At 53.8% G+C, this 17995-nt stretch overlaps 1 protein-coding gene and 1 long non-coding RNA gene across 5 annotated transcripts; one reads left to right on the top strand and one right to left on the bottom strand.

Annotated features, from left to right (window-relative positions):
• Window positions 1–3080: 3080 nt before the first annotated feature.
• On the bottom strand, window positions 3081–5170 carry LOC102397769. Of its 4 annotated transcripts, XR_003108656.3 has the most exons (4): window positions 5093–5170; window positions 4701–4765; window positions 4368–4501; window positions 3081–3845 (listed from the first exon to the last, which is right to left on the bottom strand). It is a non-coding gene; the product is annotated as an uncharacterized LOC102397769 (long non-coding RNA). The 4 variants fall into 4 exon arrangements; XR_003108652.3 differs by lacking the exon at window positions 5093–5170 and having other exon boundaries at window positions 4368–4582; window positions 4701–4938; XR_003108653.3 differs by lacking the exon at window positions 5093–5170 and having other exon boundaries at window positions 4368–4526; window positions 4701–4938.
• On the top strand, window positions 5110–17870 carry TNFRSF1A (TNF receptor superfamily member 1A). The gene is made up of 10 exons (XM_006065778.4): window positions 5110–5365; window positions 12241–12394; window positions 12619–12747; window positions 12972–13121; window positions 13274–13352; window positions 15534–15604; window positions 15721–15834; window positions 16118–16146; window positions 16348–16723; window positions 16863–17870. Exons 1-10 carry the CDS (start codon window positions 5327–5329, stop codon window positions 17168–17170), a joined length of 1449 nt encoding a protein of 482 aa, XP_006065840.3. The 5' UTR covers window positions 5110–5326; the 3' UTR covers window positions 17171–17870.
• The last annotated feature ends 125 nt before the right edge of the window (window positions 17871–17995 follow it).

Raw genomic sequence — 17995 nt, 5'->3', positions numbered from 1 at the left:
CATAGGGCGTGGCCTAAAAGAAAATGTCTGGAGAGCTGGATGGCACCATGAGGGGGCCAGGAGTGCGCGCAAGTCCCACAGTTCTGGGTTGGGGAGTGCGGCACAGGACAGCCTCCCATTCCCCTGGCTGCACGATGGGAATAACCATCCTTCAGGGGCCTTGGGAGAGACAAACCATCTTGCTAGTTCTTCCACGGGCATTGCTGAGCGTCTGCTCTGTGCCCATCACCACGTTCAGGTGGGAGGTGAAGACAGGTGCCCTCCATCAGGAGCCCTGCTGTGCAATGCTTGGGGTAAGGGTCCCTGTCCACAGTCTGGACCCCTTTCCTTCTTGACTTTGGTCACCACCATCTGTAATCTCTCCTGCTGAGTACCACTCACCACCCAGCTGCACCCCCTCACCTGCCCGCCTCTCCATCAGCTGCCCAGTGCTGGTGGAAGAGGATGAGACTCAGCCCAGCTTCCTGAGGAGCCTCGAAGCCTGTGTATTCTCATTCTCACATCATCACAGACAGAGCAGCAGCGGGCATCTTCCCAGCTGCTGAGAGATGTTGGAGTGGAACCCCGGTTTCCAGACCCCCAACTCCTCCCCCAACACCAGCATCAGCCCTGAGAGCTAGGCGTCACCCTTCCTCACCCTCCTTAGGGCCGAATCCTGATGCCTTGCTGGCTCTCCTCACCTCCCCCCCCCACCCCCCACCCCTTGTGATCTGCTTGACCTGAGGAGCCATGAGAATCTTGGGAAAGAGGGGGAGATGGCAGAGGGAGGGGCAAGGTAAAGGTCGTGAGGAGGAAATGATGCGATGACTCTGGACTTCCCTTTCCTAGACTCACAGTGATGAGGGGAAAGTGCTGGTGTCACAACAGTTTCTTCTCTGAACCCTCAGGTTCAGCCTGCTCCTGTGCTCTTTGGCCCCAGCCCGCCCTGGCTCCCTCTCCCCTGACTCAGTGGGCGGGGCCTGTCAGACAAAGCTGGAGCTTTAAGGATGACAGAAGGCAGCCCCTCCTCCCCATCCTTCCCCTGCCGCCCCCAGTCCTCCGGAGTTTCTCCTGCCAAAAAAGCAGGTCCACCTAAGGGTCTTTCATTCTCCCTTCCATCGGTGTGTTACTCCTGCACACTAACTTTTGGGGTTTTTTTTAACTTTAAAAATAGTTTATTTCCTTCTTCACCAACATCCCCTCCCCCCACACACGTGAACATCCTGACCATTCTTCAAAGCGTCACAAATTCAATAAAAACTGATGTTAATATATTCATCTGACATGATTCAACATAAAGTTGATTTTAAAAGCAAACATGCCAATTATGGGGGCTTCCCAGGTGGCGCTAGTGGTAAAGAACCCACCTGCCAATGCAGGAGACACAGGAGACTCAGGTTTGATCCCTGGGTTGGGAAGGTCTTCAGGAGGAGGAAATGGCAACCCGCTCCAGTATTCTTGCCTGGAGAATCCCATGGACAGAGAAGCTTTGTGGGCTACAGTCCACAGGGTAGAAAAGAATCTTATAAGACTGAAGTGATTTAACATGCAAATGTGGGAGGGGACTAGGGCAGGTACCAGTAACACGGGGCATACATTTTTCTGGAGTGTTTATTTTTTATGTTTTGGCCGCGCTGTGCGACATGTGGGATCTTGGTTCTCCAACCAGGGATCAAACCCCATGCCTCTTGCATTGGGAGCACAGAGTCTTAACCACTGGACCAGCAGGGAAGTCTCTCTAGTGTTCATTGAAATGGGTAGTGATCAACACATGTGCATCATATGAGCAGTTATCCAGAATGAGCACATGCAGGAGAGGGGTGCTGTCTGTTTCCTCCTTTCTAGGTCTCAGGTTGATCAGACAGGTAGAGGAGACAGAGTTCACGCTGTCTCATTTTCCTTATGGAGCTTATCAGGTGAAGTGACTTGTTCAAGTTCATGATTAATACAGAACCAGGTCTCCCTGTGACACATGGGGTTGGCATGACTGGGCTGGGGCTGGGATCCACGTCACCCCGACTGGGAGTCCAGTGTCCTTTTGATGACTCTGTGCTACTGTGGGGTGTGTGACATGTTATGGAGAGAGGGGACTCTGTTATCTGAAGCTCCTTTCCCTTCATCCTTTGCTCCACAAGCCCTAATGGCCAATCTTAGTTTGCCCCCTCTCCTTTTTTTTTTTTTTAATATTTGTTTATTTAGTTTTGGTTGCGTGGGGTCTTAGTTGTGGCACACAGGCTCTCTAGTTGAGCTGTGGAGGCTCAGTAGCTGGAGTACAAGGGCTTAGTTGTCCCGTGGCCTATGGGATCTTAGTTCCCTGACCAGGGACCAAACCCATGCATTGGAAGGCAGATTCTTAATCACTGGGCCCCAGAGAAGTCCCCTGCCCCTCCTCTGTTTCTCTGTCACTCCCTCACCATGACTCCTTCTTCCCGGGAGGGCTTATGCTTGTGTTCTCACCTCTTCCACAAGACTAATTAGCTGTTCATATTCCTAGATCTACCCACCTCTCACCATCTTTTTTAAACAGAATTTTATTGAACAGTTGAATACCATGTTTCTCAAGGCTTTAAGCTTGCTGCGTAAATAGGCATTCATCCTAAACAATGAAAGAAATTCTCCTTTTGTGCCGGGCTATGTGCAATGGCATTGGCAGTTGGAACAGACTATTAAAAATTTCTTGGAACATTAAAAATAGGACACTGACACCGAAAACTAACACAACATTGTAAATCAACCATATTTCAATAAAAAATTTAAAAGAAGAAGAGAAAAAAACAGAACATTAAAGTTGTTAGTGTTAATACAAAATATTAACATAATTATCACTGGGGAATTCCCAAGCTGTCCAGTGGTTAAGACTCTGCGCTTTCAAAGCAAGAGTGTGGGTTCAACCCCTGGTCAGGGAACTAGGATCCTACATGCTGAAAGCCATAGCCAAATAAATGAATAAACCACATTGCTACCACTGACTGATCCTAAAGGAAATCAACCCTGAATATTCATTGGAAGGACTGATGCTGAAGCTGAAGCTCCAGTACTTTGGATGCTGGGAGAGATTGAGAGCAGGAGAGAAGGGGGTGACAGAGAATGAGATGGTTGGATGGCATCACCAACTCAATGGACATGAGTTTGCTCAAACTCCAGGAGATGGTGAAGGACAAGGAAGCCTGGCATGCTGCAGTTCATGGGGTCACAGAGTAGGACATGACTTAGCAACTGAACAACCGCAACAACCACTGATTGAATGCTTAGTATATGTCAAACCCTTGCTAAACACTTTACGTCATTTATCATCCATGCATGCGGTGTGAGGGGTACCAGCAAGCTTCCCATTTTTAACATGAGGTGTCTCTTAATGTCTTCACACTGGAAACTGGGCTGACTCTTGCACTGTATTTCAATGACTCGGCTTCTTTAAGAGCTCTGCTTTGGGTCCACTCATGCTGCACTTGGAGCCTCCCTGGGTGATGGTAGAGGTGATCCTCACCCTCTGTGGGTCCAGCTTTAACCCTCTAGTATCTCAGAAGCTGGAGGATGGGGTGGAGTGAAGTCAGCCGGAAGTAGGGGCATCGAGGCTCCATTCACACCTACCTGGGATCACAGAGGGGAGGCCAGGAAGGGCCAGAGAGCGTGGATTCCAGGGTTGAGGATTAGCTGGTGGATCAAGAGATCAGTAGGTGAGGAGCTCCAATGCCAAGTCACAAAACCCTAGGCCCTCCTCACTCCTGTCTGTTCTCCTTGTATTTCTAGCAGTCTCAGCAGCTGGAGAACTCGGGGCCTGGATTGAGTCTTGGGGATGCTCATCGCATCCAGAAAGCATTTGGGTGAATGTTGTACTCTGCTGTGGGATTCATCTGGGAGACGTCCTGCACGGATGGGCATGGGATAAAACATCCTAAGAGTCGAGGGTGGAGTCTGACTGACTCAAAAGGACTGAGAGAGAAGTGGCGATTATCTATTGCAACATAACAGGGCCCTTGGTCCCAAGTCAGGAGTCTGCGGGCTGGGCTGGCCCAGAAGGGCACATGACCTGCACGTCTCTGGGCCTCAAAGCATGGACACATACACACTGCCATATGTAAAATAGACCGCCAGTGGGAATTTGCTGTATGACTCAGGGAACTCAAACCAGGGCTCTGTAACAACCTAAAGGGGTGGGAGGTGGGAGGGAGGTTCAAGAGGGAGGGGACATATGCATATTTATGGCTGATGCATATTGATGTATGGCAGAAACCAACACAATATTGTAAAGCAATTGTCCTTCAATTAAAAATCAATTAAAAAAACAACAACAAGGGGGGGGGCTGTAATAGATTATCTTTGAGGGCAGTTTGGATCGATGTATCGGAATACTTGGGAAAAGGGCACTAGGAACATTCTAGCAATACCTGATGGAGTGAGCTGTAATTCCGTTAAGCCTCATGATGTCACCTTCCCCATGGAAGCTGGGCCAGGCACTGTGGCTCTCATTTTGTGACCGAGGTCTTCTGGGAAGTTCAGCCAGAAACAGCAGTTGGGGGTCCTGCCCAGCACAGATTGAATGAGACCTGGTGGGGTGGGGAGTGGGGCAGGTCCGGATCCCCAATCAGGGTTAAGCTTTACTCTGAGGTTTGAATTGCAGGTGTACATTCCCAAGAAAGTGAGACATTAGGATGTCATTGGAGATCCCTGGGAAAAGGGGAAGAGCCCTGAGGACTGGGATCAAGTCTGGCATCACTTACCTGACTGCGACAGCGTGAGAGAGGGTCTCTTCATTACGCAGACCGGACCACAGAAGACCACCCAGCTAAAAAAGCAGAGAGTTCTGAGCTGGAACCCAGTGAATCTGACTCCAAAGCCCTGTCTTTCTCCTTCTGTTCACTTGGAACAGGCCCGGTGTTGTGGGAGAGGAGGCAGAGGGCCGGCAGGGGTGCACCTGGGTGTTTTTTGGGGGGGGGGCGTGGTTAGGCCCTGGCACGTGGCCGCTGGATCCCGGAGCCCTGCCTCTGTCTGACTACAAAGGGTTAAGGGACCTTGGGCCCCCCCCTTCCTCCCGCCTCCTCCCGCCTCCACCCCAGGCTCTTCCTGTCCTAAGTTGCAATACCCCATCTGCCTCTCTCCTTTCCCCTCCCACCTCCTCTCAGCTCAAGTTTTCTCGGAGTTCTCCCGGCTAGGGGCCGCAGGGCTGGCCTTCCGGGTTTGAGGTCCTCCGGGTTGGGCTGTGTCCCCGCCCCAGTCTCAACCCTCCACTCCCCGACCCGAGGCCCGGGCTCCACTGGGCACACGCAAGGACTGTGTTGCTGCCACTGTGGCGGGCCGCCACTGCCGCAGCCCTGATGGGGGATTGAGAGGCCACAGCTGGCCGGACATGGGCCTCCCCACCGTGCCTGGTCTGCTGCTGCCACTGGTGAGACGGGGAGGGGCCCAGAGGAGTGGGCAGGCGGGCGAGGGGCGCCTGGGGCTGGGAAGGGTGGAGGGCCGGCCCGGCCTCAGGCCTGCGCGGGCCTGCCCTCACACACTGCCCCACTCACCCGCGGCCCAGAGCTGGGGACAAGCTTGAAAGGCCAGGAGGGAAATGGACCCAGGCCTGGGCAGGCTGGGAATGTGGTGGCAGGTGCCCACTGGGTAAGGAGAGGCAGTTTGTTAGGAAATCGAAAGCAATGGGAAAAAGAAGGTGGGTCCTCTCAGAGTCCGGATGGTTCTGCCCGGCACGTCGTTGTGTTGGGCCGCGGAGAGGCGAGGCTATCTGGGCGCAGGGCTGAGAATGCAAAGCAGGGGCTGGACGCGTTCGTGAAGTGGGGAAACTGAGTCCAGGAGAGGCCCTGGGCTGGGGGCGGTGGGCTTGGGATGCTATGTTGGGGGCGTTTGGGAAGGGAGTGGGTAACTACATAGGGGCTGGAGATCCTGCGGCCTCCCCAGGCCCAGGCCTCCCGGCCCCCTGGGGGACACCCTTCACCCTTGGTCTGTGGCCTCTGGCTGTCGGACTGACCCCCCTCCAAGGCTGCAGAACCCCAGGGCCTGTCCCCCGGCCCCCTCCCCCGACCCCAGCAACAGATCACTTGCTTTCTTCTTCCACAGCTCAGTTTGGGGAAGTTGGTAGACACTTGTTTTCGTCACTGGAAAATGTCCCTTTCTCTTGCCTCAGCCTTCTTTCAGTGTATCCTTGACACCACCCCCCCTGACCCCGCAGTGGTTTGGGGGCAGAGACCCAGCCCCTCGCCTCTGCCTAGTTCGGGGGACTGCGTTGGCCACTTTCTCCTGGTTCACTCTTCCTCTGCCCAGTCGCCACTCCCCACTTTGACTCCCCCAACCTCTTCTCCCCTCACCCTCCTCCCGCCAGCATCTCCTGCTGTGCGCCCTAATCATTCCTTCTTTTCTGTCAAGTCTCCCCACAAGTCAGACTCCTCGGAGCCTCCTTTTTGAACCTTTCTCTCCGGTTCCTCCCTCTTCTCTGCTCTGGTCCACCTTTCCCGACACTAGTTCCTCACGAAGCACCCCCCCCACCCCCCCATCTCCTTCGTCCATTCTTCCACACCCCCAAGCCCACCTTTCCCTTCTTTCCTGGCTGTTCTCACAGGCTCCCCCCATTTCCCTCTGCAGCCTTCCTGACTCCTCTTCTCTCCTGGGGCAAACCACCCGATCCAGTCCTGTCTCCCTCAGGTACTAGCTGTCTGGACTTGAATGGGTTACGTAACCCTCCACGTCTTGCTTCTTTATCTCTAAGATAGACAGAATAGTCACCACCTCATAATGTCGTTGTTTTGGTTTGTTTTGTATTTAATTTTATTTTATTATTGGGGTATAATTGCTTTACAGTTTGTCTTAGTTTCTGCCGCATAGTGTCATTTCAAAGATGACATAGATGGATATAGATCAGGTATTTCATTCCTTTATGCCTGCTTGGTGCTGGATACTGTTTTAGGTGCTGGTAGTGAACATAGTCTTTGCCTTCACGGGATTTCTGATCTAGTGGAGGAACAGAGTATGGCAAATGGAAAGCATTCAATATTAATGAGAGCTTTTCTATTGTTAGTAGTAATAGTGTGTGTGTGTGTGTGTGTGTTGCTTAGTCATGTCCAGCTCTTTGTGACCCCATGGACTGTAGCCCGCCAGGCTTTTCTGTCCATGGAATTTCCCAGGCAGGAATTCTGGAGTGGGTAGCCATTGCCTTCTCCAGGGGATCTTTGTGATCCAGGGATGGAACCCGGGTCTCCTGCATTGCATGCAGATTCTTTACTTTCTGAGCCACCAGGGAAGCCAGTAGTGGTGGTTATTGCTCAGTGGCTTCTGCATTTGGAAAATAGAGATACAGGGGGCCTGGAAAGATAAAGAAAGGTGTCAGGTGCCTGGGGTTGCGGCTGATCCAGCCCAGGTTGGGGTGTGACAGCTAAGGGAACAAGCTTAGCCTGGAACTGGAGGGGACAAAGGAGGCGTGCGGTGCTGGGTAAGGCTTCCCTGGGCCAGTCAATGAGCAGTGCAGGGAATACTGTGTGTGTGAGGGGCGAGAGGGTAGTGGAGGTGGGAAGAATGCAGGAGACACTGTGACGGAGCACACAAGATCTTGCTGCACCCAAAGAGCTTACAATCTTGTAGCCAAGACAGCTTACAGAAAAAAAAAAAAATGATTTTAATAGCGTGATGTGGTGCCCTGGAACACCAATGGGAGGCAGAACTAGGAGGGGGGTGAGTGCTGTCCTGTCTGCGGATCAGTGCCCAGCTCCCTCCCCAGTCACCCATCTCTGACCTAACTAAGAAGTGTTTTGTGTCTTCATCTCATCTTCCCTGGCATTCCTATGGGACCTGCACCTCAAAGGTGCTCCTCCCCGGTTTGTTGAGTGAATAAAGGATGGAATGAGGGAGGGAACGCCTCCTGGGAATTGGGTTTTGGAGCTGAGATTTGAAGTCACAGACAAGCAGGAGGCTGAAAAAAGGGATACTGGTCTGAGGGAGAGTTTGGGCTTCCCTGGTGACGCTAGTGATAAAGAACCTGCCTGCCAGTGCAAGAGACACAAGAGACACAGTCTCGTTCCCTGGGTTGGGAAGATCTCCTGGAGGAAGAGGAAATGGCAACCCGCTCCAGTATTCTTGCCTGGAAAATCCCATGGACAGAGGAGCCTGGTGGGCCACAGTTCATGGGGTCGCAAAGAGTCAGACACGATGAAGCGACTTCGTACACACGGCCTGGAGGAACAGAACAATGGGGTTGTGTGTTGGAGGCTGGTGGTGGCAAGAAGCTCAGTGTCTTGACTGTTAGGGGTAAGACTCTGTTGAGGTACAAAAAAAGTGAGAGGGGCTCCCCTGGTGGTCCAGAGGCTAAGACTCTTGACCTGTCGATGCTGCCGCCCTGGGTTTGATCCCTGGTTGGGGAACTAGATCCCACATACCACAACTAAGACCCTGCACAGCAAAATAAATAAATAAAAATAAATAGTAAAAAGAAAAAAAAAGAAAAAGTGAAGGAAAGTTGAAGGAAGTAGGGGAAGGGACGGAGAGAGAATCTTGACTGTGATCCCTGGTAGAGGAATTCCGTTCATTCATTCATTTCTTCATAAATGATTCTCTCAGGTCCGCTGTGTCCAGGAATGTGTCCAGAATAGTAGCAGGTACCTCTTCAAGTTCTCATTCAGGGAAGGAAGGAGTGACCTATGGAAATGATGTTCAGGGTCAGGCGAGAAAGATTCCTACACCTGTGGGTGCAAGTTGAAGCTTGAATGCAGATAAGCAAGGGTGTAGGCTGGACTGGAGCAGGGAATAGGCGAGAAGACAGTGGCAACAATCTGGGAGTGAGGCATCCCATGGAGAGGGCTGAGAGATGACCGAGGCGGTCTGGCAAGATGGACTACGGACCTGGATTGTGGCATGGGAGGGATGATGACCCTGAGGAGAGAAGGGTGGCCAAGACAAGTTGATGTTGTGATATCTGTCTGGATCAGGAGGTCGATGGGTTTTGTTTGGGGGCATGTAGAAGGTCTGGGAATTCGCCAAGTGAAGTGCGTATCTGACAGGCTCAAGCAGAGGTTCTCACACCCTTACCAGCCTCGTGTTCAGGCAGAAATGTTCAGACTCTTATCTGTAAGCGCTGCCTTCACTCACCAGGGATGCTCAAAAGGAGAGGAAGGCTTGCCAGCATCTCCTGTGAGACTGTGCAAGTGGCTGTGCGACTGTGTGGGAAGGAGGGAGGAGTTTTCCCCTGGAGATAAATATATTCCTACAGCCCAGCACTGACTCCCATCTTCCCACTTTGGTTATCACTGGCTTTTACTTGAGTGGAAGAGAGATAGTCATGAAATCAATCAATCAAACCACATTTATTTTGCCTCTATAGTTCTGTGTGCAGGGGATTAGACAGTATCTCTGACCAAAACACTTTCAGATCTCTCATCGCATAGTTTATGGTCTACTTGGGGAGATTATTATCTAGTCACCCAAAGCTGTTTTGTTATGGTAAGAGCCCAAAATAGATATAATAAATTCATGGTTTTAAAGTTCACAGGGTGGGGTTTGCATGGGATATGCTGGAAGGGGGGAAGCCTCGCTGATGGGGGGCTTCAGGGGAGGGAGGCCGGGCCTCAGCAGAGCCTTGGAGGAGAAGCTGTCTTAAGCTCCCCAAAGATTTTGACATCAAATGAACAAAACGCACTTTAATGAACAAGTGAATGGGGGACGGAGAGTGAGGCGGCTGGTCAGAGCGAGACCACAGGGTCTCGCTCTGCTGTCAGCTCTTCCACCCGCATGCAGGCCCAGCGCAGGAAGTTGCACTTAAAAGCCTCCCCAGGCGGAAGTTGTGGGGGAGTTGGAGGGGTGCTGGGCCACCTCCTCAACTGTCTCTCCACAGGCACCCCAGCTTCCTGCCTTTGCCCTGCTCCAGGCCACAGACACTCAGGTTGGCTGGGGTCTGGGCGCTCAAAGCTCACCCTCTGTTTCTACTGTTTTACTGCAAGCCTGCCAATGCAGGAGACATAAGAAATGCGGGTTCAATCCCTGGGTCCGGACAATCCTCTGCAGGAGGGCATGGCAACCCACTCCAGTATTCTTGCTGGAGAGTCTCATGGACAGAGGAGCCTGGCAGGTCTCAAAGAGTCAGACAAGACTGAAGCAACTTAGCACAACACACACTGCAAGATGCAGTGGCTAAAGATGTGCTCGGTGCCAAGGGATGGTGCCCACTAGTGGGGGGACCTGAGGCCCTGGCTCCTAGGTTCCAAGTGGGCTGGCTGGGGGTGCGGGTGGGGACTAGGGGGGCCCCCCTGGGGACATGGTGCTGGTTGTCTTCCATCCCTGCTTACTTGCTCCCTCCCTCATGGAACTGGGCGTTCAGGGCTCTGGAGTTTTTCTTGTGCAGCCTGTGGGCTTGCGGGAGGGGCTGAAGAGCCTCAGAACTGGCCTTGTTTCCTAAGGATTGTTCAAGGACCCCAGGGAGGTCCCCAAGCCCAACCCAGCTGGCCAGAACCAGCTGAGCTGTGGGAAGGCAGTGAACTCAGCTGGGAGGGCAGCCTTGGTTCGCTCCCTTCTGGACATAGGGCGCTCCCTTCTGGAGCTAGGGCAGGTCAGGGGCCCTCGTTGTAGGGGGACAGGCAGAGCTGGGAGGAGGAGGGGTCTGGGTGAGGCTAAGTCTAAAGGAAGGATGCTGAGGGGTGGGAAGGAGCTGAGTGGCCCTCCGGGAGCGGGAGGGGCGGGTAGTGACCTGAGAGGGGGAAGCCCGAGGTCACTGGAGACTTCCCTTTGGGATGGAATGGGATAGGGAGCCATTTCCCAAAAAAGTGGGCCAAGAGGGACTGAGACCCATGGCCTGGCTGTTTGAAGGCGGTGGGGGAGGAAGAGGGACGCTGCGTGGGGATAGAGCCTGGCCCCCAGGAGGAGGGAATCAGATGGGGTCCAGATTGCGTGCGGGGTCCTGGTCCCATCAGCCTTTCAGCTGACTCATGACCCTTGAGGAGCCGGGGGAAGCGACGGGTCCCCTCTCCCTCCCCTGGATTCCCTCCCTCCCTCTGGCCTGAGTCACTGGGCGGAGCTGCTGGGAAAAGATTTCCCTTTCCCGGATCTGAGTTAACCCCCAAGTTGCTGGGGATTGCAGCACGAGGCATGTGGCCTGAGAGAGCCTCTTTCCCTCCTTCTTGGGAAGCTCATTTCCTCATCAACCCACCGTCCCTGGAAAGCTGTACCCCCACCCCCTCAAACCCTGGCCCAGACCTGGACCCCCGCCCCCATTCTTTTTCCTGATGCTGTCCCTGCAAGTTGGCTCTGCTTCCAGCCGCCTGGAATGTAGTTCCAAGGTCCCGTGACCTTAGATGCTATGAGGCCTTCTTCGGGAAAGGAACTGCACATACAGGATTGGGAAGCCCTTCCCATAAACATCCCCAAACTCTTCCTGTTGCCCTGGAAGCCCCAGGCCTGTTGTCAGGGGCTGTGGCACGGGGCTGGGGTGGCTAGGGAAGGGTGCTGCCCCTGGGTAGGGGAGGCGCCCTACAGGGTTGCAGCTGGGTTTCTGAGTATAGCTTCCTCTGGCTGGCGCTGGGGCTTCTAACTGCTGCAGCGGCACCCAGCGGGGGACTGGAGTGTGACCTGCCTATACCTTACCTGCTCTGGGCTGCCAAGCCCTCCTGTCCCGGCTGGGGTCTCTGGGCTCTGATTAGCCTGTTGCTCTCAAAGTTTAACAGGGCTTCCCTGGTGGCTCAGCGGTAAAGAATCCGCCTGCCAGTGCAGTAGACATAGAAGACTTGGGTTTGATCCCTGGGTTGGGAAAATCCCCTGGAGGAGGAAATGGCAACCCACTCCAGTATTCTTGCCTGGAGAATTCCATGGGCAGAGGAGCCTGGTGGGCTACAGTCCATGGGGTCACCAAGAGTCGGATATGACAATGTAATACAGGAAAGGGCACAACCCTATAGGTTCGCCTCTGTGAATGTTCACAAAGTGAATACACCGTGAACACAGCACCCAGATGGAGAAATGCCACCTCAATCTTTAGGGCTGCTCATTGGAAGGAAAGAAAGGCCTGTCCTCAACCCCTCAACTGAACACCTGCCCTGGTCCAGTCCTGAGAGCTGGTTTGGGGAAACAAGGATAAAGTACAAGCCGCACCTGGGATCTTCCAGCCTTGAGTTGGAGGGAAAAGGATGGGAAAACGAGAGAACAATGGCGATTGGCACAGTGCCGACAGCCCAGGCGGAGTGTAGGTGGGGGTGTCCCAGGGAGAAGATTTGAGAAGGCTTTAGACTTGCTACCTCTATGATCCCCATCCTTCCTTTCCTGAAGGTCCTTCTCCATCTGACTCCTCCCCAGGTGCTTCCAGCTCTGTTGGCAGATGTGTACCCCGCAGGGGTTCATGGGCTGGTCCCTCACCCCGGGGACCTGGAGAAGAGAGAGAGTTCCTGTCCCCAAGGAAAATATAACCACCCGCAAAATAGCACCATTTGCTGCACCAAGTGCCACAAAGGTAAGAGAAAGATCCCCGTGGAACTCCTCAGTCAGGAGGCCCTGCTTCTTCCTTTGCATTTTCCAGATGTTCTAGAACCTGGCTTGGTTGCCTCTCCTGGTCTGGGGCTTTCTCCCTCCTTTCCTCTCCTAGGGACTTTGGGAGGTGCCCAGGCTATCTTCCCAGGCCTGGAGCTCCTCCCCTGAGCTCCTGGCTGCAGCCTAATTCCAACCCCTGAATCACAGGTACCTATCTGTACAATGACTGTCCGGGTCCAGGGCGAGACACGGACTGCAGGGTGTGTGCTCCTGGCACCTACACTGCCTTGGAGAACCATCTCAGACGATGCCTGAGCTGCTCCAGGTGCCGGGACGGTGAGTCTCAGGAGGGCGCAGGGCTCTGAACAGACTGGGTCAGGTGGGTGTTCGGAGGGGTGTGCAGTCTGTTTCTAGGGGAGGGGACGGGTGTGTGCTGCTGGGGGTGAGCAGGGATGTTCGTACACAAGTGACTGAGTGCATGGCTGTGAGTGCGCGTTACACAGAGAGACACACCAGATGAGGACCATGGGGGCTCATACCCCATCTCCTCCCCTCACCAGAAATGTTCCAGGTGGAGATTTCGCCTTGTGTAGTGGACCGGGACACTGTGTGTGGCTGCAGGAAGAACCAGTACCGGGAATACTGGGGTGAAACTGGCTTCCGGTGTCTGAACTGCAGCCTCTGTCCCAATGGCACAGTGAATATCCCCTGTAAGCATGGCTCTCCCAACCCCACTCCTCGCCCCATCTCCGTCTCCAGAGGAGGGTCTCCACCTTGCTGTACCCCTGCCCCTTCTAGCCCTCCCCCTTGCCCTCAGGGTGAGGGGCGTCCTCTCTCAGCTGTGCTGCTTGTCTCCCCACAGGCCAGGAGAGACAGGACACCATCTGCCACTGCCATATGGGCTTCTTTCTAAAAGGCGCCAAGTGCATCTCCTGTCATGAGTGAGTCCTTCCGCCAGCTGCTGGGCACTGGATTGGGGTGGGAGGATGGAGAGGTTCTAGGGGGTGCTTTTGCTCCCACGGGATGCTTTTTTTTTTTTTTTTTTGTAAATTTTTATTTATTTATTGGCTGCGAGAGGGCTTTCTCTCATTGAGGAGAGCAGGGGCTACCCTCTAGTTTTGGTGCACGGCCTTCTCATTGTGGTGGCATCTCTTGTCGCAGAGCACAGGCTCTAGGGCACTCGAGCTTCCGTAGTTGTGGCACATGGGCTAGAGTTGCGGTTCTGAGAGCCGGGGCTCAGTCGTTGTGGCGCACAGCTATAGCTGCCTTGAGGCATGTGGGATCTTCCTGACCCAGGGATCAAATCCGTGTCTCCTGCATTGGCAGGCAGATTCTTAACCACTGGACCACAAGGGAAGCCCGCTACTGGCTGTTTGGTATGGGAGACACTTCATGTCGAGATACCAGCCAGTCTTCCCTGCCCCCAACATGTTCAGAAATCTTATGAAGTCTTTGAGGAATAGAGGCTCATACCCTCAAGGACTTGCAGTTCCTTTTAGACATTCAGATCTTTTTCTGAAGACATTCAGATTCTTGGGCAACAGACTCTATTGATTCTAGGAATACACGCTTACATTTCTGAAATCAGACTGCATCTTACAACAGTTGATGGCACAGGTGACAGCTGTGTGTAAGATGTAAATGATGCCTTTGATTGTTGATCTTAGGTTTGATACAGCATGGTCTTTCTTTCCCAGTCCTTTTGACTACACCTCCTCACTTCTTGCTTTGCACACTTGCTTCCAAAGAGGAAACTCTGAGGGCTCTAAAGTTGAATTGCCCTGGGTTTAAACCTCAGGCTAGCCACTGTATTGGCTGTGTGAGCTTGAGCCAGTGACTTAACATCTCTGAGCCTTAGTTCTTCTTTACCTTTAAAGTAAAGATAATGACATCAGGTTGGCAAAGTTGTAAGAACCACAAAACATAACTACAAAGTGTCTGATGAGAAATTAGTTTCTTTTTCCCACTAGTCTCTTTTTCTTAAAATCATTTTTACACCCTTTCCACGTGGTTCTCCGTGTGAGCTTGTGAAATGGGCAAAATCAGCTCTCCTTGTTTGCAGATTCCTGCGGAGAACTCACCTCCTCAAGTTCCTTCCAAAACCCTTGATGTAGTTCTCATCCTTCCGTGCTGCCTGATGCCAGCTCCCAACATGGGAAATTGTTCTAGTGTTCTCTGGCTTCCCCCAGCAAGATGTGTTTTTTAATGGTTCACACGTGTGCTGGACCCCCTCTCAAAGTCAGGTGCTGACATCAGCAGTGTCGTCTAGAGAAAGCGTTCTTGCATCTCTCTGCCACTGGATTCTCATCAGTAAAACAATGATAAAATAATTCAAAGGACTTCCCTGGTGGTCCAGTGGCTAAGATTCTTCTCTCCCAATGCAGGGAGTCTGGGTTCCTTGATCATGGAACTAGATCCCACATGCTGCAACTAAGACTCAGTGAAGCCAAATATTTAAAAACAAACAACAACAACAACAAAAACAGTTCAGTGACAGTCAGCACGTATAAGCGTTTACTACATGTCAGGCATAATTATTTTACTTAATCCTTAGTCCAAGTAGGATCCCTGTTTTACTGATGGGAAAACCGGAGGCTTACAGGTGAAGTGATGTGCCTGTAGTCACACAACCAGTCTGGTGACTCTGACTCTGACAGGTGGCTCGGTGGTAAAGAATTCACCTGCCAATGCAGAAGACACAGGAGACACTCATTCAATCCTGGGTCAGGAAGATCCCCTGGAGAAGGAAATGGCAACCCACTCTAGTATTCTTGCCTTGGAAATCCCACGGACAGAGGAGCCTGGGGGGCTACAGTCCACGAGGTCACAAAGAGTCAGATGTGATGAGCACGCACACACTGACTGCTTTTAACTCTTTCTCTACACAGCCTCTTCAAGATCAAATCCAACTCTAAAATGAAATGATTCTGGGATCAGCTAATTTTTTTTTCCTTCCACTGCATCAGTTGCCAAGATAGGACTAATTTCCATTCTATCGCAAGATAGCTAAATATTTGTAAAGGGCAGACTTTCCAACAATCTGTATGGGTCTTTCTATTTTTTCCCTCCTATATTCCTCTTAATGGGGGGCCCCTACTCACCAGCACTGTCTCTTCTTTTAGTTGTAAGAACAAGGAGTGCGAGAAGTTATGTCCAACCCGACCTTCAACTGGTAAAGACTCTCAGGACCCAGGTGAGGAGAACTATCCTAATGCCCAACCAAGCCCAGGGGCCCTTTCCTGGTCTTGCCCCTGCCCCCATCCATCTGGTCCTGCCCTCACCTCTGACCACCTTCTGCTCTGTCTCCAGGCACTACAGTACTGTTACCCCTGGTGATTGTCTTCGGGCTTTGCCTGGCATCCTTCGCCTCTGTCGTCTTAGCATGTCGCTACCAGCGGTGGAAGCCCAAGCTCTACTCCATCAGTGAGTGGGGACTTTGGGAGGACAAAGGGATAAGGGAGGGTGGGGTGCACAGGCACGGAGGGAGATTAAGGGTATCCTCTTAGTTCCCTGCCAAGGACCCCGCTGGCCCGAGCTGGTACGGGATGGCTGGTGAGATCTCGTACTGCATCAGTGATTCTTTCGTCCCTGGGGTCATATAGGCCCTGAAGCGTGTCACCACAAGGGCCCACCACCAGTCCTGCGATGGGCACTAGGGCTGAGAGAGGAAGTGAAATTTGTGACGCTCTGTTTCTTTTTTTCTCAGTTTGCGGGCAGTCGACTCTGGTAAAAGAGGTAAGATGATACCGGGGAATGACCCCCAGGCTTCCCTAACTGTCCACTACTACCTTGTAACACCCAAAGCACCCAGAATCAACCCCTCGCCCTAGGTCTCCCCTGATTCCCTCTAGCCCGGCTCCCATCCATAATCCAGAAGAACTGGGGCTATGGAGCTGTTTATCCTCTTGCGCTAATGCTGTGCCGTCCCTTCCTCAGGGGGAGCCAGAACTCCTGGTCCCGGCCCCAGGCTTCAACCCCACCACTACCATCTGCTTCAACTCCACCCCAAGTTCCGGTCCTGTCTCCATTCCCCCTTACATCCCCTGTGACCGGTCCAACTTCGGAGCCGTCGCATCTCCCTCCAGCGAGATGGCCCCGCCCCATCTAAAGGCTGGCCCCATCCTCCCGGGGTCTCCGGCCTCCACCCACCTCTGTACCCCGGGGCCTCCGGCCTCCACCCACCTCTGTACCCCGGGGCCTCCGGCCTCCACCCACCTCTGCACCCCGGGGCCTTCGGCCTCCACCCACCTCTGCACCCCAGTCCAGAAGTGGGAAGCCAGCGCCCCCAGCGCCCCCGATCAGCTCGCGGATGGTGAGTTCCTCATTCATCCTCTCTGGGAACACCGGCCCCGCCGGGGAGGCGGGTGGGCGGGGCGCCCTGAGTTGCAAGCGCGGTGCCGGGCCAGGCCGGAGGGCCGCCGCTCCAGGCTCACTGCGCTGCCTCCCCGCAGCCGACCCCGCGACCCTGTACGCGGTGGTGGACGGCGTGCCCCCGTCGCGATGGAAGGAGTTGGTGCGGAGGCTGGGACTGAGCGAGCACGAGATCGAGCGGCTGGAGCTGGAGAACGGGCGCCACCTGCGCGAGGCGCAGTACAGCATGTTGGCGGCCTGGCGGCGGCGCACGCCGCGCCGCGAGGCCACGCTGGAGCTGCTAGGCCGAGTGCTGAGGGACATGGACCTGCTGGGTTGCCTGGAAAACATAGAGGAGGCGCTGGGCGGCGCCGCCCGCCTCGCGTCCGAGCCCCGCCTTCTCCGGTGAAGCCCCGCCCCTCCGACTGCGGACCGCCCCGCCCTGCAGACGGCTGCTTCCTTCCTGCGCCAGGCAGCCCGGAAGGATCTGCGAGATGCCCTGTGGACCTCCTGTTTTTTTTTTTTCTGGAGAGGAAGTCTTGGAGGAGCAGGCACGATCTGGCAGCCACTGACCTGGTGCTACTCAGTGTACATAGCTTTTCTCGGCTGCCTGAGTGTGTGTCTGCGTGCAGTGCGCGTCTGCGTGCAGTGCGTGTGTTTGTGTCTCTGTATGTGCGTCTGTGTGATGTGGAGTGTGTGTACTCGTGAGAGAGGCCGAGAATGCCCGGAGCCCAAGGCAGTGGTTGCGAAGATGAGGGGCGCCCTGCCTTATTGCCTGTTTTTTGGACTTGGAGAACCCAGCAAGGCGACTTGGGGACCCTACGTCGATCCCTGAGCCGGTTTCGCAGTAGATAAGTCATCTTTGTATCCACTCTGCACATCCACTCATCCACTCTGTACACTAATAGAAACTTTGTCCCCCTGCCTGGACCAGCTGAACTGTCCCCAGGCAGCGGGGGAGCACAGAACAATGGGGCCTCCAAAGGGAGCTGTTCAGTTCAGTTCAGTTCAGTCGCTCAGTCGCGTCCGGCTCTTTGCGACCCCGTGAATCGCAGGGACTTCTGTAAATACACTAAAATCTTCCAAATTAAAGCTCTGCCCTGGAGGGACTGGTTTTTCTGAGTGATGATGCTGTTGTGGGAGGCTGGGGAGGAGGAGGCCAGAGCCCTGATCCTGGTGGGGCACAGATGGAGTCAACCTGTGCTCAGTCTGTTACAACCACCCTGACCCCCAC

This window comes from Bubalus bubalis, chromosome 4, assembly GCF_019923935.1.
Source record: "Bubalus bubalis isolate 160015118507 breed Murrah chromosome 4, NDDB_SH_1, whole genome shotgun sequence".
NCBI lineage: Eukaryota > Metazoa > Chordata > Mammalia > Artiodactyla > Bovidae > Bubalus > Bubalus bubalis.
Note: the sequence above shows the minus strand (reverse complement) of the source record. Positions and strands in the feature narration are given on the sequence as shown.

Excerpts from the sequence above, each read along its gene's own strand:
- TNFRSF1A (XM_006065778.4), top strand. The coding sequence starts at position 5,327 with ATGGGCCTCCCCACCGTGCCTGGTCTGCTGCTGCCACTG. Across the intron at positions 13,122-13,273 it reads TGGCACAGTGAATATCCCCT|GCCAGGAGAGACAGGACACC; the intron begins GTAAGCATGGCT and ends GTCTCCCCACAG. Across the intron at positions 16,724-16,862 it reads CCCCGATCAGCTCGCGGATG|CCGACCCCGCGACCCTGTAC; the intron begins GTGAGTTCCTCA and ends GCCTCCCCGCAG.